The sequence below is a fragment of the Suillus plorans genome (assembly GCF_016647745.1).
Source record: "Suillus plorans strain S12 chromosome Unknown HD556scaffold_11, whole genome shotgun sequence".
NCBI lineage: Eukaryota > Fungi > Basidiomycota > Agaricomycetes > Boletales > Suillaceae > Suillus > Suillus plorans.
The window spans coordinates 286284-306855 of NW_024537395.1; the positions used below are offsets into that span (position 1 = coordinate 286284).

At 46.6% G+C, this 20572-nt stretch overlaps 5 protein-coding genes across 5 annotated transcripts; 4 read left to right on the top strand and 1 right to left on the bottom strand.

The window, feature by feature from the left end:
- Positions 1–277: 277 nt before the first annotated feature.
- HD556DRAFT_119236 (WD40-repeat-containing domain protein) lies at positions 278–2883 on the bottom strand. Its single transcript, XM_041296203.1, has 4 exons — positions 1643–2883; positions 1484–1588; positions 773–1431; positions 278–725 (listed from the first exon to the last, which is right to left on the bottom strand). Exons 1-4 carry the CDS (start codon positions 2615–2617, stop codon positions 623–625), a joined length of 1842 nt encoding a protein of 613 aa, XP_041163693.1. The 5' UTR covers positions 2618–2883; the 3' UTR covers positions 278–622.
- A 106-nt stretch (positions 2884–2989) lies between these two features.
- Positions 2990–4520, top strand: HD556DRAFT_1305528 (uncharacterized protein; the record flags this gene model as incomplete). Its single annotated transcript, XM_041299799.1, has 8 exons — positions 2990–3020; positions 3083–3332; positions 3413–3459; positions 3697–3794; positions 3854–4066; positions 4170–4274; positions 4320–4395; positions 4438–4520. 8 exons carry the CDS (start codon positions 2990–2992, stop codon positions 4518–4520), a joined length of 903 nt encoding a protein of 300 aa, XP_041163694.1.
- A 140-nt stretch (positions 4521–4660) lies between these two features.
- Positions 4661–6503, top strand: HD556DRAFT_119771 (uncharacterized protein). The gene is made up of 2 exons (XM_041296313.1): positions 4661–4940; positions 5009–6503. Exons 1-2 carry the CDS (start codon positions 4707–4709, stop codon positions 6242–6244), a joined length of 1470 nt encoding a protein of 489 aa, XP_041163695.1. The 5' UTR covers positions 4661–4706; the 3' UTR covers positions 6245–6503.
- An 848-nt stretch (positions 6504–7351) lies between these two features.
- On the top strand, positions 7352–9175 carry HD556DRAFT_1525223 (uncharacterized protein; the record flags this gene model as incomplete). Its single annotated transcript, XM_041309255.1, has 3 exons — positions 7352–7521; positions 7576–7585; positions 7651–9175. 3 exons carry the CDS (start codon positions 7352–7354, stop codon positions 8881–8883), a joined length of 1413 nt encoding a protein of 470 aa, XP_041163696.1. The 3' UTR covers positions 8884–9175.
- Positions 9176–12803: 3628 nt separating this feature from the next.
- Positions 12804–20124, top strand: HD556DRAFT_1231711 (uncharacterized protein; the record flags this gene model as incomplete). Its single annotated transcript, XM_041297454.1, has 27 exons — positions 12804–12943; positions 12992–13100; positions 13159–13201; positions 13320–13419; positions 13474–13652; positions 13860–13902; positions 13952–14023; positions 14068–14389; positions 14441–14600; positions 14654–14683; positions 14737–14917; positions 14973–15035; positions 15085–15128; positions 15186–15307; positions 15357–15613; positions 15664–15695; positions 15745–15814; positions 15872–15908; positions 15956–16093; positions 16140–16223; positions 16278–16834; positions 16884–17148; positions 17200–17945; positions 17998–18384; positions 18435–18691; positions 18872–19826; positions 19881–20124. The coding sequence occupies 27 exons, from the start codon at positions 12804–12806 to the stop codon at positions 20122–20124; spliced, it is 5637 nt and encodes a 1878-aa protein (XP_041163697.1).
- Between the last annotated feature and the right edge of the window lie 448 nt (positions 20125–20572).

Below are 20572 nucleotides of genomic sequence, written 5' to 3' on the forward strand. Positions count from 1 at the left end.
GGTATTCATACTTACCACTACCAATAACCCACCCAGTCTGCTCTTTTGGCCCGGCTCAGCGAGGCAGAATATACGATACCCATCGGGAATTCTTGAGACCGCAAGGTTTTCGGTGCATCGCACTTGGGCACTGTTGTCAGACGTACTCGTTTTGACAGCTATCGACCAGAAGTACACTGTCCTTCTCTCATTAAATTAGTATTATCCTGTCTGGTGCGTTGCACTAGGCTCATGACGAGGAAACAAGATTGATGCTGTACTGCAAAGACATAAGGAAAGAGACATAAGTACGGAATCACTAGAAGCAAAGGTGAAGTAGTTGTTCAAATGCTGCAACGCTAATTGTGTCAATGACTATTGGCATGTGGTGGAGATGTACAGCAGAGAAATAACACGAGTTGACTCCACCATGGGATGGGTGGTGACTGTGGGGTTGATGTACCTGTTGTGGTAGTGTTAGTACCTGGAACAGGAGATGTCGCTAATGTTGAAACATGGGCAGGCTGAGTGCCCGATGACGATGCCTGAGGTTGGGCGTGCGATTCTGTTCGTTGCTCATATGCTCGTTTTGCTTTCTTAAAATTTGGCCCCCGAGCAACAAACAAAGCCTGAACAGAGATCACTAAACCACAGCGATTGTAAATGGGCCAAGAAGAGCCATACCTGCTTGTCCCGCACTGCAGCCACGTTGACAACGCGAGGATGACTTGGGCGTTGCGAAAGTTCTATTCTTTCGTTGGTGTGGGGTTGAGAGCGGAAGAGTGAAGACAACCTGCTAACGAGCCTCGCATCTGAACGTGAACTCGAAACCATTGTGGGATGATGTTCGGCTTCTCCGTTGGCGTGGGCTTGAGAGCGGAAGAGTGAGGACAGCCGGTTGATGAGCCTCGCATCTGGACGTGAACTTGAAGCCACTGTGGGATGATGTTCGGCTTCTTCGTTGGTGTGGGGTTGAGAACGGAAGAATGAGGACAGCCAGCCAATGAGCCTTCCATCTGGATGTGAACTCGTAGGCAATGTTGGATGATGTTCAGCTTCTTCGTCGGTATTGAGTCGAGATCGGGGGAAAAGTGAGGAAAGGCGAGCCAGGAGCACATGTGGATCTAACCGGGAAGACGTGGAGGGTTGCTGAAGTTCATTTGGTGCATCACTTTCAGGTGAAAAGCGGTGAATGAGTGAGGACAGGCGAGCGAGGAGTGTGCGTAGATGAACCGCCAAAGGCCGTGAAGGTTGCGGAAGTTCAGTCGTTCTATCATTGTCGGGTCGAAAGCGCCGGAGGAGCGAGAGAAGGCGAGCGAGGAATGCATTTGCAGAGGAATGTGGGCGTAAACCATCCATTGGGGAGGACTGAGGGGCCTCCATGCCATGAAAAAACATTGGCGGAAGTTCATCTATATCGTCAAATTGGCCAGGACATCGCGTAGCATCACGCTAGAATATTACTGTTATAATGAATGAGAAAGATTGCAAACTCGGCACGTACTTCCAAAAATGACCTGTCACTGAGCGAAGAGCGGGGTGTGTGCTGTATTCCTGAATCATCATCTCGAGGTGCCGTCTGTTCCTGTTCCCGTCTCTCCTCTGGTGCCTAACAACAGACATTGTCAGAGAGAGCGGGTGATATGGATATGTTGACACTTACCGTGACAATATTGGAACCAATGGAAAGTAGGTCCTCAAGGCCAACTTCTTTGAGGATGGCGTAAACGTCCCAAGTGTACGCGGTTGTGTCCTCGGCAGTGACTAGCACCTTTGCATCAGGGGAAAGAGCTACGGACCATAAAACGTTTTCATGCTGGAGGGGTGGTCCAACTGGGAGGTTGGTGTCAAGATTCCACAGACGTGCTGTTTTATCATAAGATGCACTTGCAAGGAGGCGGTTGTTCCGAGACAAGGAGATGGCGGTGACATGCTTTGTGTGACCTTCAAGGATAGCGATTTGCTCCCAAGTGGCGGTGTCGTATATCCTAATCAGATCATATGAATCGGAGATAAGTTTGCCATTTCCATCCAAGGACGTCCATGCCAAGCTGCGAACTGTGTTTGAGTGTTTGAGTGTTTTGAGACGCTTTCCTGTTTTCGTATCCCAGATTTTCACAGCGTTCTCCTCATACCCCCCCGTAGCGAGTTTTGATGAGTCAGGCGAGTACATCACCGCATTCACCCGGGCGTGACTGGTTTCGATTTTCAGAACAGTTTTGCCCTTCCTGACATCCCAGATTCTTGCCGTCCCATCCCAGGATCCACTTGCCACTTGTTTATCATCTGCACTCCAGCACAATGATTGCACAGTATGGGCGTGCCCTGTCCATCTGGCAATGACCTTTCTCGTCTCGACATCCCACAACCTCACTTTCCCGTCATAGTCTCCGCTTGCAATCGTCTTGCCGTTTGGAGACAATGCCATGGATCGAAATACTACATTATCTTCGTCTCGCCAGTCCTCGCCTATCTGTGCGCCGCTCTCTAGGTCCCATAGTCGGAGTGAGCCGTCCGACGAACATGTGATGATGTGTCGTCCGTCAGGCAAGTGCACAGCACTGTTGACTTGTCTTGCATGACCCTGCATCGTGTAGCGTGGCGTGACCACTGCCGTCTTACTGGTGGATGACGACATGGTCGGCGCTTAAGTGATCGAATAAGGTAGATCGTGTATGCGAGAGAAGTCTGCAGGGATCTTGGAATCAGACCAGTTATCTGACAATGGCAATGATTGTTGGTGAGTCCAGAAGCCTTCTCCTTCCAATTTAATGCCCGTCAGAACCACAAAAACCATTACTCACGAGATCGTCTACTTACAAAATTCAATATCCAATCCTCCCCCACAAAACAGCTTTGGACGACGAGTTCAGGTCCTGCTAAATTCGATAAGATGCAACAAATCTTCGTGGGTATCTGAAGTCTCTGGTAAGCGAGTCGTCAGATTTAACCGGCAGAAGAACTTAGGGTATCACTCACGGGAAGCACTTTTCGACGAGCCCAGTGCGCAATGACCAGAAATCAGTGGGTGTCAGTTGAGAGTTAGAAAATAGGGCAGTTGTTCGTTCACACAGTTTCATGGCTGCGTGAACGAAGCGCTCAGGTGTCACGGCGATAAGCGGACCCCTGACGAGGGCATTGATCTCGCAGCAGGTCTACCGTTCTGGTGGTTCAGGCACTGTCTGGGTAGTCGATGACGCAATCGCAAAACTCATCGTCAAAGCCTTTTACGAGAACGTGTTCAAGGGTTCGAAGAATGGTAGTGCCATGGACTGTACGAAGGTAGCCTGGGCTCACGCTGTGAAGACGAAAGTGCCGCTCGAGCAGAGGACGGTTTTCATTCATATAGATATGTAGTTCTGCGCCGTATTCCTGTCGTCTGGTACATACTCACAATTTGTTGATCTGTGATCTCTCATTCTGTTGTTTGTAGAAATGACCCTGACTCGGATACGGTGTGCTCCAGTTATCTCGTTCTTGGTATGTTTTCTCGTGTTATTTCAAATTAGAATCGTTTGCAGCTTCGTCTTCTGCTTCAGTACATAGTACGAGCCTAGTCAAGCCGATTTGCGCGCAAGTCATGCCATTGTGAAGGAGCTGGATCCAACATGAAATGCTTTCACCATTTTTAAATGCTACTGACGACTGTTCCCTCTTTAGACCAGTAACTCCGAGTCATCAGTCTTAGATGACCTACATGTCCTTTGTATCCCATAGAGATTGTCCTTCAGAAAGTTCAGATCAGTTACAACTCCTCTGAAAAATCCAAGCCTTCGAATATCATTGAAAGTAGCTATGAATTCTCTGATGCTTGTGTATGTGCGAGTCTTCGGAACTACAAGCTAACTACAAGCTGACTACAGGTCTAAACCAGGCCGCTTTCAATCAAAGGTTTCAGCTAGATGCAATGATGGATTGGCCGTTAGTATTCTTCAATGAAGCCGTGTCCTGTGCGGCACTGAATAAGACAGCCATATACTTGGGGGGTGTTACATTGCAACGCAGCATCAGGGTTGAGATCTGCAAACAAAACATCAAGCTACCCTCTTTTAAACACGGAACAACACTTACGGTTGTCGTTGTCAAGGTAAGGCCTCTGACCAGATGTATCGCGGAAGAGGTACGCACCCAGCCAACAGTGTTGATTAATTTGAACTCTTGGTGACCGCACTCGTGAGTGGTGAGCAAAGACCAGCAGCAAAGCGGCCTTCCAGAAGGTGCATACCACCCAGAGAGAAACGCGCACTGGAATAGAGCAAAATATGAGTGAGGGAGATATGTTCGGGGAGTCAAAGGTGTCTAGATAAGTTGCGGATTTGTAGACCTGGAATGACCACCAGGTCGTACATGGCATATTAATCATTGTGAAACGTGTCAGAGCCAGCTACTTTGAGAGTTTAAAAACATACGGATATGGTGAGCGCTCAAAAACAGCGTCTGCCATAGGGATGCATTTAGTTCACGAGTCGGACTTGCGAGATGTTTTTGATCACGAGGTTGAGTACAACACAGAGATTCTTTTTCACCGTTCTCTGATATGATTGTAGCAAACTCCTATTTAGTCCATTGGGAAAAGAAGGGAAAAAGAGAAGGAAGGAGTACTGCATATTTGGCAATAAACCGTATCCATACTTGGCCCAAATCGACTGGAATTTTGTAAAATAGCACGTAACAACACCATTGACATGAAACCTAGTTTTGAGTCCTGACTCTACCGTACTCCAGTGATGCATCAGGCTTTACTTGTTCCCGAAGTCCTCCTAGAGATATTCGCCTATGTGAATACAATACCATCTACTCAAACAACATCGACCCAGAAATCACTTGCAGCGCTTGCAAGGACATGCAAAATCTTCCACGAGCCTGCGATGGATTTGTTGTGGACTGAAATCCATGGGCTAGAACCACTGCTAGGCTGTGTAACAAGGTTACATCCACTGATATATCGTAGGGGTACAAGGGTCAGTGCACGACCTCATTACGCTTTGTTCATTTCTTTTCGGCTCACCTTGAAGCGTCTACATAATAGTGGGACGAGCCCTGGGCGAAAGGTGTCGAGCCATTATCTGCTCATGAGGCCCGTCAATTTTTGCGTCACTCCTCCCGTATACGCACATTGAACATAAAAAGGACCCATCCTCAACTTATCTCTGTCGTTCCCGCCGAGGCATGCGTGTTTCCGAGGCTGAGGTCGTTAAGTCTTTCCATCGCATATTTGAACCTCTTTCTGCCTCAGACGCTGCACCAATGTTGTCTATTGACCGTCGACGAGGGTCTGCAATCCTTTGTGACACATTGTATTACTTTGGAGCATTTGTACATCTCCACTGACACACTCTATTGTGACAACATAAGTCAGCTGTCCCTGCTATCCGATAGGATTCGTTGGTGCACGCGGCTTGTCACTCTTGCTTGTCCAATGCTCGACTGGGCAACATGGAAGCACCTTTCCTGCCTCCCTACTCTTCTCAATTTGGAAGTTGATCAAGGGTATGATAGTCGTCCTTCGCTGTCAAAACAAGATATCGTGAATTTATCACCCTTCCTTAACATCACAACTCTTTCCTTTCGACGGCTGTACGGTGTCACAGACATCATCACAGTCATGCAACACTCGCAGTTTCCCTCGCTGAAAGAGTTCGAGTTTGAAGCCAGCCATCTCTCTTTAGAAGAGGCCGAGCAACTCTTTCATGCTCTATCCCACTGCAAAGCGTATCGGACTCTACAAAAAATCACCATTTGTTCTTTTGATGACAAATTCGCGAGACCCTACAACGACGAGCCTTTGACACCAATTCCGCATTTCCTTTGCTTTACACAGCTCCGAACCTTGCAGCTCATGTTTCGTTATTCCTGCATCTACCTAGACAATGACATGCTCTTGCAAGCTATGTCTAGTTGGCCGCACATCCGCACTCTGGAAATCAACGACTCTGCTCTTTCTTCCAAAGTCACCCTCCATGGATTATTCACAGCGCTCGGTCTATGTCCACAATTGCATACACTACGAGTTTCAATCAATATTCTAACTATCGACGTTGATCCTGATGCTGAGCCAATACAACATACCTCCCTACGAACACTACAACTTTTGAATACACCCGAGTCTCAAATAGCAGATGCTGAAACTCTCGCTCGCATCATTTCCGCCTGGCTCCCTTGTGTCGACCACATATACGGCCCGGGTTTGAGTTGGGATGAAGTCAACATGCGTCTTGGATCTTTGAGAGCGGCTGCTGCGCCGTATGTCGTGAGAGCCTCCTAGAATATTTGAGTTTGGAATATCTTCACGTCCGGGAATGTTGTTACAGACCTTCGACTTCTTTCGTTCTTTCGTTATCGCTGTCGCTGTTGATAACTGCTGTATTAGTACTTCTGCATCATGGCCAACAACAACCCTCTGGTTCAATCCTTTTGATATCCGCGTCTGTAACGGCCATGTGATCACACAACACAATGACAGCATACGATATTGAAGACCAGCAGCTACTTTAGCAAGCTGTTACGACCCCCATGAGTTGTGGTGTAGCTATATCGTTGGGAAAGACTCACCAAACCGAATTTGTGGGCCCCAGAGAGACCGTCATAGTATTCATCAAGATATGTGCTTAAGGATCCGCTGGGCATCGATGGAGATACGATAGCTGGTACTGGACCAAATACGTACGTGATCCCGCACAAGGGAAGAACGTTATCATAGCGCAGCGGTTTCCACTTGCAGAAGTCGACCGTCAACCTCTGCAAATATTTTCATAGTTCTACATCATATTGACACACCTTCCTGACGATATCCTTGAAACGGCCATCCGGAATTTCGATCCTTATACATTTAACTGCCACCTTGAAACTTATCATCAGCTGTCAGAATTTACTACAGAACTTATACCAACCTCCACACGAATATCTTTTTCTGAGAATATGCATTTCCAAACGTCACCGAAACTGCCCTGAGCAGTAGCATGAGTCAATTCCTTGACAACCTTGACGGTAAGGTCAACCAGGCTTCTAGATTCGTTGGAAATTTTGTCACATGAGTCAGGAGCTCTGCAACAAACTACGTCTACTCACCCATTATCACTGACGTCTACATCCAGGTGCGTCGAGCTCGACGTTTCTGTCTCTGGTTGGCCCTTGGTCCATTTCCGAGTCTCAGGTAGCAGACTAAGAACGTGAAAGGGAGCGGGTGAAGCAAAACACAGGGCTCAGCCTGTGGTGCTATGTATATGGTGGTGTGTGCAAATGAACGTTCGTCATGATCAACAGAAGCATCACGTGATTCAAATTTGCAGGTTGGCTTGGCATACATAGCACTGTAGTAGGCAACATGTTTTTGGATTTACATCAAACCTAGTTTTGAGCCCTGACCCTACTGATGCATCAGGCTTTACTTGTTCCCGAAGTCCTCCTGGAGATATTCGCCTATGTGAACACAATACCATCTACTGAAACAACGTCGACTCAGAAATCGCTTGCAGCGCTTGCAAGGACATGCAAAATCTTCCATGAGCCTGCAATGGATTTGCTGTGGACCGAAATCCATGGGTTAGAACCACTGCTAGGCTGTGTAACAAGGTTACATCCACTGATATATCGTAGGGGTACAAAGGTCAGTGCACGACTTCATTACGCTTTGTTCGTTTCTTTTCGGCTCACCGAGCGTCTACATAATAGCGGGTCAAGCCCAGGGCGAAAGGCATCGAGCCACTATCTGCCCATGAGGCCCGTCAATTTCTGCGTCACTCCTCCCGTATACGCACATTGAACATACAAACTAAACATCCGCACCTTCTCTCTGCCATCCCCGCTGAGGCATGCGTATTTCCGAGGCTGAAGTCATTAAGTCTTTCCACCACATATTTGAACTTCTTTCTGTCTCGCATGCTGCACCGATGTCAGCTATTGAGTGTCGACGAGAGTCTGCAATCTTTTGTGACACGTTGCATTGCCCTGGAGCATTTACGCATCTACACTCCTCTATGTGATGGCAGCACACTGGCAGCAGATGAACTGTCCCTACTATCCGATAGGATTCGTTGGTGCACACGGATTGTAACTCTTTCTTGTCCAATGCTCGACTTGGCAGCATGGAAACACCTCTCCCACCTCCCTACTCTTCGCAAATTGGAAATTGATCAAGGGTATAATGACCATCCTTCGCTGCCAAAACAAGATATCGTGAATTTATCATTCCTTAACATCACACGCCTTTCCTTTCAAGAGCTCTACGATGCCGGAGACATCATCACAGTCATGCAACACTCACAATTTCCCTCGCTGAAAGAGTTCGAGTTTGAAGCCAACCGTCTGTCCTCAGAAGAAGCCGAGCAACTCTTTCATGCTCTGTCCCACTGCAAAGCGTGTGGGACTTTAGAAGAAATCTCCATCTGTTCTCTTGAACGCAAATTCGCGGGAAGCCAATACGACGAGTCTTTGACACCAATTCCGCATTTCCTTTGCTTTACACAGCTCCGAACCCTGAAGCTCATGTTTTGTGATTTCTGCATCTACCTGGACAATGACATGCTCTTGCAAGCTATGTCTAGTTGGCCGCACATCCGCACTCTGGAAATCGAAGAATCTGATCTTTCTTCCGAAGTCTCCCTCCGTGGATTACTCACAGCGCTCGGTCTATGTCCACAATTGCATACACTACAACTTCCAATCAAGATTGCAACTATCGACATTGATCCTGATGCCGAGCCAATACAGCATACCTCTCTAGAATCATTGGATTTGGACTTATCCGAGTCTCTAACAGATGCTGAAACTATCGCCCGCATCATTTCCGCCTGGCTCCCTTGTGTCAACCGAGTTCACAACATAAATGGTTGTTGGCTTGAAGTCAACAGGCATCTTAGATCTTTGAGAACGGCTACTGCGCCGTGTGTCGCGGGAGCCTCCTAGAATATTTGGGTTTGGAATACCTTCACGTCCGGGAATGTTGTTACATACCCTCGAGATCTTTCGTTCATTCATTATTGTTGTCGTCGCTGTTGACTGTAGTTATAATTTCTGTACTAGTACTTCTGCATAATCGCCAACAACTCACTGGTTCATTGTCATTAGTACCATTTCCAACATGATTACGTGCGCCACCCGAGCACCACCGTTCACTGTGCTCGATGGTCCCCTCCTTCCTTCTGTGTACCTTTTGATATCCGCGTCTGTAACAGCCATATGATTACACAACACAATATGTGCTTGATAGAATTCAACAACTACATAGAAGGATACATCCATGCCACATGAGATATCATAGCTACGTCTAGCGCGCTATAAAGATAGTCTTCAAATCATATAGAAGATACACCGAGCGATAATGAAGAGAGGACACCGTGTCAAGAGCGAATGTTCAAGACAAATGTTGTTAGTCGTAGATAGAAATGGTTTCAAGAACTGGAGACAACACTAGAGTACGGCAGTAGGAAGTTAGCAGTAGTGACAGATGCAGGGCAAGGAGAACGTACAAAGTTGAACGCTGGACTATATTGCGTTGCAGGCAGGTACTTTGCTATCGTGGAGAACAAACCTTTCGTTCCGAGGTGAGATGAGCTCCTTGTTGATGTTGGCCTCGCCTACTAGCTTATTGTGGGTAAAGATCTATGGACAGCATGAGTAGCTGAACTCGTTGAAGCGTCGTGTGTGGCCCACCTCTTTTCCCACTCCAAATGCGTAACTGGTCAGTGATGACTTGCCGAGGCCAGACTATTAAAAACGCGTTGTCAACACTGGCCTGACATCGGAAAAAGCTAGATACCTTTCCTATCACTAGAATTCAGAACCTTGGGAGTATCAGCCTCAAGAACGGCACTTTATGACTCACCAAAGACATTTCTGAAATATTTTGAAGTGGTAGGCTCAAAGCTTTGATCGGAAGAGATAGACTGCTAAGCCTGCTAGAATTTAGACGGGCTTGGTGCCAGGCATGGATCCTTACTTCTGTTGTTGTAGTCCTGAAAAGTTCGACCACGATGCTGATGTTGTTATGAACCTTGTTGGAACCCACGAGCGATCAAGGCGAGGAAGCAATGCATTGATTCTTGTTTCACCTTATCTTGAATCATACACGCGGATCACGTCATCTGGATCGAAAGTAATATCTTCGTGCTTAGTTCCAGAACGTTTGTTGTACCGCATATGCAGGGAAAATGAATTCCCGCAAGAAAGCTCTCTAAGGCAAAGTAACTCAGGTGAGAACATGTGTTGGGGTCCATTACTTACATGGGTGAAGACAACATCCGTCGCAACCTCTTTCCTGCTTCACTGACTTGGCGAATGCTTGATGATCCGTACTTCCGCAGACTTGACATTTGTTTTCGACTTGCTGCAATCGACAGTTATACCCATTGGGTATATATATTCAGCGGAGTTGATGATACCACTTGATGGTAAGAAATGAGTGCCATGGATGCGAAGAGCCGTTGAGGCGTGAAAAGCATTAGCCCATTGGTTAGTGTTCGTCCGTTCTTTTAAGTATCATAACGAGTGGTTGAAGGCATTTGGTACGGTTGTGCATGAGAATGATAAGGACAAAGGAATATTTGTCATGATACGAGGCTGCACCGTGAAGATGTGAAATAGTGAAATGATACAATTATGATTGGCCCGTCCTGGCTTCTGCATCATGATAGATACATCAATGTGTGGATTATCGATATTATCCTCCGTCTTAGAATGCGAAAACAGTATCTGCGCGTACGGTACATTGTAAATCTGAAAGAGAGTGACTTCGTTCATGAAAATGAGATCTGCATACCTTATAGTCTGAGTCGTTTCGACCAAAACGGAGGTTGCTGCACGGAGCTCCACTCGATCTTGATGGCATCTGCCCCACTGTGATCGTTCACTTTGGGTAAGCTCAAAATCTTCAACTGCGGCGGTGCTGCACCCGAGTCTTCATCTTCGTATAATCGTATCCTGGGCGTGGGCCTCAATAATCACCAGTTAATGAACATTCTGTCAGTCTACCCTACCATGGTGTGTGTATCGATTTACCTCTAGCCTACGACCATGGGAAGGAACGGGTTATGACATTCTGCGATGTGTTCTGTCAAGATTTACATGATAGTTAATAGTAGTAGTAAACATGAGGTCAGGACATGTCTGGGAGACACGCAGATAACCTGAACTTACCTGAAGTCCATCATACTGATAACAACCTTCCATACTCGCGGATAGGCCGCCGTAGGTTTCATGAACTTCGCAAGCCTGTGCTGGATCATCAATTCGAGATCACCGTGATCAGCGCTCAGCGCTCAGCTGTACTTGGTATTGTCAACACAATGCCCAATACCCTATGGCGTGGGAAAAATACCAATAAGATATCATGTCAAGAGTACAGGCATTCGAACGGTATTTGCAAGAGAAGGACACGTAAACATCTCTTATTGTAATTCATTGTAGTAAACATTCGAAGGTGAACGGATGATGTTTGCTTGTATGATATAAAATGTATGTAGGAGATTTCCGAAAAATTATCATATTGTGCCTCTCGTCTGCTTCTATTACAACACGCGCTGTAGGTCCAGCTTGATACTTGTGGCCTTATTTCCAAGAAAGATCAGTCTAGACACACCATTTTGATCAGACGAGCGGTAAGGTGACCTATTACATAAATTAGAGAGCCGATTTATTCCGGAATGCACATCTTACACTGTTCCATACCTACGTAAGGGTCGTATTCTTGTCACAATCTGGGATCATTTGAGGGTCCAAGTTCACCGCTATGTACGACTTTGGTTGCCTGCAGGTGTCGATTTTGGGTGTACTATTTGCGCCTCAACCTGTTTGGAAATTCCGACAGAGCGCCGGCTCGACGATATAAGGACAACCTCGTTGCAGACTCGCACTCGGACTTCCTTCAAGCGCTTTGTACCATCATTGACATAGCTCAAGTCCAAGTCCCCCAACCTTTCATATAACCACTTCATCATCACAAGCTCGCGGCCTCTTGTTCAACAGACCATGTTGGACTTACTCTCCAAAGATCGAATAGTCAATGAGGCAGGCCTCAGAGCCGCCTTGTATCATCTGGACGCAATTTCAACTTCAGGAGCAACCGCATTACAAGCCACGGTTGAACATATGTTGTCATCACCTCATATCTTTGCATATATTATTTCTGGTATCTCACAAACTTTCTTCGAGCGTCATCAGCTCTCTGACTAGATCTGACTCTGCAACAGTTTGGGATCGCCGCGAGGCAATAATCTCACAGATCATGACAAACTTTCCAACGAAATCTCAAGAATATCCGGCATCCATTGCGAGAAGAATGCTAGACACTCTGTCTATGTACTTTTTAGCTTTTCCAGCTGAATCTCTAACGGTGGATATCTCAAAGGACATCGATCGTCACAGTGGCTTCATCGAGGGCGCTTTACCTGTACTTTACGCGCTGAACACTATGGGGATTGCTGGTGCAGAGTCTGATAATGGATTTGTCAAGAAGAAGGTGCCTCAGAAAATGTACAAGCGCAATCGTCTGAAAGGTCATACGGCCATCGACACATCGCTCTTCGTGAGGCTTGGTGTGGTTGTGCCTCTCACGAGCGAGGCTGCCGCATCATTGTCTACTCACATTCTTGCAGAGCTGAAAAATGCTCTCTTGGTGAGTATATTCGCTACTTTTGATGTTTCCCCTGACAGCTCCCCGTAAGTTCCACCTCTCGCTTCTGCGGAGGACGGAATTGGCAGGCGATATCAAAGCCTTACTCCTCCAAAATGTTGGGAAGTCTGCTAAAGATGTTGCGCCTGAAGTTTCGTCAGCCGAGGATGTCGAGAGCCCAACAAACCGACCTAGTGCGTGCCAAATGGTGCAGTCTATGAATGCTGCGCTTTACTTCGACAACGCGAACGGGTTCGGAGAGTGGCGAATCCTCATATCTACGGAGGTCTACAAACATTTGCGTGAATTCCGTAGAGCAGATCAGAAGACATTCAAGATCATCTTCAAGAAGATCAAGTTTGTCTTCTGATGAATTTCGTTGCAATGATCTCATCGTTGCCACAGACAACTATCGAATGGCGATTTCTCAGATGATAATCACAAGCGAATTAACAGGCCGGATGCAGGCATAGCCATCTACGACGCCAAGGTGACAAAGGACTTACGATTAGTAGTAAGCGTAATTTCACATACGTCGCTTAGAGCAGGAAATGACCGACCTTTTCTCTCAGTACCAGATTGATTGTATCCCTGACCAGGATGGAAACGTAAGCCGTTCTTACATTGACATCGAGCATGATACTGAGATTGGAGTCTTGACAGTCCGAAAGACAAGGTAAGCTATCAAGAGCAATTACATCTTTTCCGCCATTAGCACTCATATGAACTCCAGTAATCCAGGTATATGGCATTTATACGCATGTACAGTTTGGCAGAATATGGGATGCCTTGGGTAGCCATCTCGCACGCAAGGGCAGAGAATATCGTAAAAGGTGTGGTCATTTTTTCGGCTCTTGATGCATATCGTTGAATCGTTGCTTGCACAGGTGCACCTTACCAGTCCTGCCTAAAGACAGCGCGATTCTGCCTGCGTCATTCCCACCAGCTGAACCTGAGCCAGAATGCTCAGAAAGCCCACTTGATCTTAGTGATAAAGACATGGTTGAGTATTTTCAGATGTCGTTTGTGCGGTCATTGACCCATGACATAGTTTCACCCTTTGCTTGTGTATGAATTTCTGCCATCCTTATACAAATTGGTTTCCATCTAACGATTGTCTAGTTTGGAGAAATATGTCACATTCTCGCAAGTAAGCTTATAAATACAGATTATATGCACGCGAATATTGACTTGATAACCTTTTGTTTTAGGCGCTCCTGCATGGTGAGCGATCATGTAGTTGACTCGCCACTTATTCTCACCTTTGCATAAGGTCTCATCGCAAACCGAGACGTAGAGCACGTCTTTAAGCTCACGTGAGTTATACCCCCAATGAGACACATTTATTGATCGATGTTGGTTTAGACCTCAAGAACAAAAGATTGTCGAGTGCACCACATCATATTACGTCTTGGGTCGCAGCGGCACAGGGCAAGCGTCCTGCCCCTGATATGAGTAACTTATTTATCACACTCAACTAGAAAAACCACGACGATGTTGTTCAAGATTCTCGGCATTCAGCGAGCTTGGGAAATGAGCGCCGTCGCCATGCCGAAGCCACGCCAAATCTTCGTCACCAAATCCAGAGTGCTCGCTACGAGAGCGGAAGCGTATTTCACGAAGCTTGTCGAATCTCTGGCGTTAGCAGGCTATACCCTGGAGGAACTTGCAAAAATGAAGGCACGAAGTGTTCAGGAGGGCCTTGTTGATCTCGATGACCTGCCCGAATCACAGATGAGTATACCCATGAAATACAGCGAACTTGAGGACAAGCATTTTCCGCTTTTTGTAACTTTTGATCGAGTATGTCCCAATCCGTCCTCCGGACAGCTCCCAAGCTAATCGTTTATGTAGCTGGCAAAAATGACTGCAACAGATATCTTGGACAAGAAAGATAGCGCAGGACTTTTCTTCAATGTGGACGATGCCGAGGCGCAAGACCGTTTCGTCACCTATGACGTATTCGCAAATCAATACTGGCCTCATTTTCCACAGAATCTCACTAAGAATCTTAGTAGCATCATGTTCTCTTGTGATGACAATGAAGTACTGACACTACCCCATCAGATCCGTGGTTGGTTTTCAGCGAATTCATGGGTAAGTACTATTTGTATTACATCGACACTGACAATTCTTGAATATACATACAGGGATTGTCAAAGGCTCCGAAGACGCACTGAATTGTCAAGGAGTTCTCGATCGCCCAAACTACATCCGTCTTCCTCATCGTTCTTACCCAAATTTTGCAAATCAAAGGGAAATTCTGTATGACATCTTCGAGTATTATACGAAAATTAAGAGGCAGCGATGTCATCATGATGTTGCAGACCGGTACGACCAATTCCTTTTTCTTACCCACGCAATGTCACGATATATGCCCAAACAGTGCACATGCGATACTCAAGGTCTTGCGGAGCCAGAGGTTCCCTGGCCAACATATTGATTATATGTACGTGTTATCCCCACCAATGCATCTTGCACCTGACCACCTACACTAGGTATGTCGACGACGTACAAGACATCCTTCTAATCGATGCACTCTGTAAGTAGTTACACCATCCCTCGTTGACAGAAATCACTTGAGAACTTCCTGTTGTAGTTTTGAGGCAATTATGCGGGAATCCGGACGGTTTGTTCTGGGCTGGTGACACCGCACAGACAATCTCTGCAGGAAGTTCCTTCAGGTTCAATTATCTGAAAGCGTTTCTCTACCGCATGGAGGTTAGCCGACAGTGACTTAAATCGGGCCTGAATTGATATCTTAGAGCAGCAGCAAAATACCTCGATCAATTCCATTGGAGCATGTCTTCATCAACCTACGATGTTTCAATTGACCATCAACTACAGATCACATGGTGGCATTGTCAACTGCGCGAATTCTGTGATCGAACTGATCACAAAATTTTGGCCCAACACAATCGACGGTTTTCGGCAAGAAAAAGAGGTGGCTGGTGGGCTCAAGCCTGTATTTTTTACTGGTTGGGACGAAGATGCCCTTCGTTATGAACAGTTCTTCTTTGGGGCGAGGTAAGTAGGCCTGGACGATATCCCTCCTTTCCTACTCAGGATTCTTCTAGCGGTAGTCACGTTGAGTTCGGAGCCCAGCAATGTAAAGTAATTGGTTGGAGGTTTCATTCATATGCTGACAAGGTATCTAGGCATTCTCGTGCGTGACGATGCGGCACGTCAGAAGTTACGAGACCAAGTTGGTCAAATTGGACTAATTATGTGAGTCGTGTTGAGACCACCTTTGCTCTGCGTTTTCATGTTGACATATGTATGCAGGACGCTTTATGAGAGCAAAGGCCTGGAATTCAATGATGTGAGAAAGTTAAGTTTGCTATCTGATGGATGTCTGACCTCGGTCAGGTGCTGCTGTACAACTTTTTCGAGGATTCTGCTGTAGATCTGTCGCGATGGCGCATAGTTCTCAATGGGGTAGACGGTCAAAGATATGCACCGAACTTTGAACGAGACGAGGCGCGATACGCTGGGGTTTGTAGCGAGGTAGGAATACCGATCCTCGAAACGAACACTGGCTTACTTTTATCAGCTCACACTTCTTTATGTGGGGATCACTCGAGCAAGGAAGAACATATGGATCGTCGACAAATCTGATAAATCAGCGCCGATGCGTGTACGTTTAGAGCAGCGTGTTGGTGTAACTCGATCTGATAACATTTTCCTTCAGATATTCTGGACGTCTCGCGACCAGATCTATAATTGTATCCCCGGCACCGATGTCCCTCATCTAGCCGTCTCCTCGACTCCAGAAGAATGGGCATCCTTCGGGCGTTCACTATTCTCGCACAAGCGCTACTCGCAGGCTATCCACTGCTTCGAACGTGCTAACCTTCATCGTGAAGTGAAGGTCTGTGAAGCATATCAACTCCGAGAAGTCGCACGTTCTAGTGTCGGAGCGGCCTTACTCAGTGACCAAACAAGAGCTTTTAACGTGGCTGCCGATGCCTTTGCTGATTGTGGGGCGACCGCGACAGGAAATCAGAAGCTTCAATACTATCGTAACTCGGCGGATTGCTACGTTCGAGCAGGAGATGATCTTAAAGCTGCCGAGGCCTATTTCAATACTCAAGAGTTCGAGCAAGCAGCGAAAACATATCGCAAGGCTGGACGGTTTGACAAGACCATCCATGTCCTTCATGACCATGGCACGGATATACCTGAAGAGACCAAGGCGGAGTTGTACACTGTGTGCAGACTATTTTACTGCAGCAGGAACAACACTCAGTAAGTCTTAGACTCTCCACAATATTTTTATTTAATAGTAATTGCGCAGGACTCCCTTGCCACTCTTCTCCACGTTTGATGAACAACTCGAATTTCTGGAGGACTATGATCTTGATTACGCTCGTGCATCACTACTTGAATCTCACTCGATGTACTATGAGGCCGCAGAGCTTCACTTGTCAGAGAACAGGCCCTTGCAAGCTGTCCGGGCATTCATCAAGGACGAAAGCAACGTCGATTCTACTATTCGTGCGGCCGAAACTATATTGGAATACTTCTGGCGCAAATGCTCCTTCAAAATCACGGCAAAATCCGTTGTTGATGAGCCAATGCGGCATTTCATCGCTATCGCTGATCAGCTGGAGACGAACAAACTAACGCTGGCCACGCGTGATTTAGTACGTATTAGCAGTCTCAAAGTGACCACTGGACTGATCGACATCCAGATATCGATGTTTCAAAACATCTTGCGCGGAAATCATGAGCCGTTGAGAAATCTTGCGCTTAACTTCGATAAACAGGATAACAAGCCAGCAGCTCTTCTTTGCCTGGACCATATATTCTCTCGAACCACAGATATTCGAGCTTTCACGGTCGATGAAATGCAACGGTTCCTTCAACAATTTCACGCCTATGCGCGATTGCTCTATCTTATTTTGACCTTCCCTGACCCTATGGAGCATAGCGGTATTCAGAGACTATTCTCCATCGTGCGGTTGTCCGGTGATGAGTTTCTCATACCAGATGGAACGTTCCTCCACAACAACTTAATGGAAGACCGCCAGGGGATCACTTGGGTATCGGAACATTCATCCGGGTACACAGCTTCTCGTAGAGTCGTCACCCAGCTGCTACAACAATCCATTCGAACGATCTTGAAAGACAAAATATCGGAGATCGATGATATGTGCTGCAAATCTCCCGTCTTCTCGCAATGCCTGGAATTCTTGATATCTGGAGTATGTCGAAGAGATATCTGTCCCCAAGAGCATGTTGCAGTATCGAAATTAGATCGCCAGTGTTACAACAACCGTGTTGCTATCCACATCTGGCAGATCCTGATCTTGCAATTCATGTATTCCGCTCACCCATACATTGAGCGACGCAAAAGGTACGCCTGGAGGTAGCTTATATTCGAGTACTCATACTGATCACTCTATCAGCATGAGGCACTGGCTCAAGCATCTTTATGAGGCCATCAATCCACCCTTATTCATTCAAGGTTCCCCTGCGGACCTTGACATGAACCTGATGCCTCTTCGTCTGGATGGCATGAAAGTAGTGAAGCTCTGGATCCGCGAATCCTTCTACTCGCTCGACCCATTCCATACCCAGGCTGAATTTTTGACGGTGTTGATGGGAATAACCAGTCTTAGTTTTGCTTTTGACAGGAACGACGCACCCGTCTACATCTCTCGAGCAAAGTGTACGATCTCCGGACCATTGGAACTCTTTCGCAAGGGGGACAATCGTTATATGGTTCATGACCTGCTCAATTCTTACCAAGGAGCTACCCGCAGCAGCATCTCATCGGGGATTCTGTATATTCTGTAAGCACGTTCTTCTTGTCTCTACATGCAACGAACTAAGTGCAGTTCAGACATGTCCTCGATAATCGTTTACATGTCAACCTCTCGGTGTTGTGCGACTGTATCGAGGACATCTGCAGCGCTTTTGTAATCAACTATCGAATGGACCCAGACTTCAATGAGTTTCCTCTTCATAACGTTGTCCTTCCATGTAACTGGCTGCTGTTTCCCCACAAATTCACTGCGGAGAAAGACACTAAGCTGTTTTTGATGGGCAAGCTTCTGGATGAAATAGCTAGACTAGTTGAAGCATTGCGCGTAGAAACCAGTATAGGTGCGTGTCTCAACTTTTCAGAGATTCTAGATTACAATTAGACAGATTTCCTTTGGCTGAACCATATGAGATTCACGCCCATTCTCCACAATGTTTTCATTTCCCGGATGTAAGTTCAATTTAGTATCTGTTCATCGGCGATGTGCATACTGATCACATGTATTACAGCTGCAGGGTCCTCTGCCTTCGTACGTCTACTATTTCTTTTCAAATGCTCATTCGCTGCTGAATTGAATTCATTAGTTGCTTATAACTTCAGGAATCGCTTCGTGAGAGACAAAGTAGACAAGATCATTCTTTCTCTGCACAACAACAACCCTCCTTCGAACTGGCATCTAGCTAACTATCGGAAACTCGTGGATGTCGTGGTCAGGTACATGACACCCTTGCGAGAACAGGCGCCACCCTCAGACGTTTACTTGCGAGCTCTCCTGGCTTTGGACGACAACAAAGGAGTGAGCAACCTGGTGCATCTTGTCTACAAAACGATGAACCAGTGTACCCGAGTCTATATAGTCCGACGGCTCGTATACGAGAAGATCATCGAGATCCCCCATCTCCTTTCATCATACGCAGTGACCGCACAGTCTACTCTGAAAGTAGTGGCCCCTGCCTTTGTACCTCGTTTAGAACATTCCAAGGACCCACCAGAGGTTATCCAGCACGATGAAAAAGAAATAGTGGAATTGCAACCTCAAGAGTTCGAAGAAGAAGAAGAAATGGAGGAAGATGTCACGGCGAACGCTGATACCGAGGCCCGTGATGCGGTGATGTTGCTTGCACATGATCTTAGCGAGTTGCTACGCACCAACGGACCATTGGTGGAGGAGGAAGAGGCGGCTTGCACAATTCAGAAAGCATACCGTCGTTACATCAGACGCCGCTCGAGTCATGCAGTTAACGCCGAAATTGATGCGATGTTCATGACATGCCTGAAGGAGACGCAGTCCTCTGAATGGCGTTCGGGTTATTACACCTTCCTTTTCCTTGGACCATTGCCTCACCTCCTGGTGTGCTTGGAACGAAGCATTACTCTGACTCGCGCGGCCATGGCGAAGACGAAAAGCCTTTTCAACAAGGAGCCTTATGAAAAACTTGAGGAGTTGGGCAAGCAGAGAAGCGAGCTAGTGTCCGTCCTCCCTTACTCCGTGACATATAATAATTAACACTGTCCTGTTTATAGAGCGCTTCTCAGGCAGGGATTGAGATTACGCAGACAACTGGAACCTTCCTCACCCGCTCATCGTGACCGTGACATTGACGCACTCAGATCTAGAGTTTCAGAGGTCGATGAATTCATGCAGGGGGTTCCCGGCAACATGAAAGATATGCAATCCGACTTTCAAATAGCCTATAAGGGCATTATTGCAAAGAATGTTCATGTGGGAAGGAGAAATAGATACCTGCTCCCAATGTCGAGGATATGAACGACTGTTGATTTCGTTTAGGTTGTGGAGAGTCGAGACTGCCATTTCGTCGGTGTATCATATATCATATTGTACAGTGTGTATTTCCGTAAATCGATGCCTGTACGCGCGAGAACGAACGTTAACGAAAGTAGACAATGAACAAGTTTTCATCATGATCATTACCACTACCAATAACCCACCCAGTCTGCTCTTTTGGCCTGGCTCAGCGAGGCAGGATGTACGAAGGTTTCAGCTAGATGCAATGATGGATTGGCCGTTAGTATTTTCCAATAAAGCCGTGTGCTGTGCGGCACTGAATAAGACAGCCGTATACTTAGGGGGTTTTACGTTGCAATGCAACATCTGCATCAGGGTCGAGGTCCAATCAAAACATCAAGCTACCCCTTTTGAACACGAACCAACGCTTACGGTTGCTGTTGTCAAGGTAAGCCTCTGACCAGGTGCA

Excerpts from the sequence above, each read along its gene's own strand:
- HD556DRAFT_119236 (XM_041296203.1), bottom strand. The coding sequence starts at position 2,617 with ATGTCGTCATCCACCAGTAAGACGGCAGTGGTCACGCCACGCTACACG. Across the intron at positions 1,589-1,642 it reads TTGGTTCCAATATTGTCACG|GCACCAGAGGAGAGACGGGA; the intron begins GTAAGTGTCAAC and ends GTCTGTTGTTAG. Across the intron at positions 1,432-1,483 it reads GTGACAGGTCATTTTTGGAA|CGTGATGCTACGCGATGTCC; the intron begins GTACGTGCCGAG and ends GTAATATTCTAG.
- HD556DRAFT_119771 (XM_041296313.1), top strand. The coding sequence starts at position 4,707 with ATGCATCAGGCTTTACTTGTTCCCGAAGTCCTCCTAGAGATATTCGCC. Across the intron at positions 4,941-5,008 it reads TATATCGTAGGGGTACAAGG|TGGGACGAGCCCTGGGCGAA; the intron begins GTCAGTGCACGA and ends TCTACATAATAG.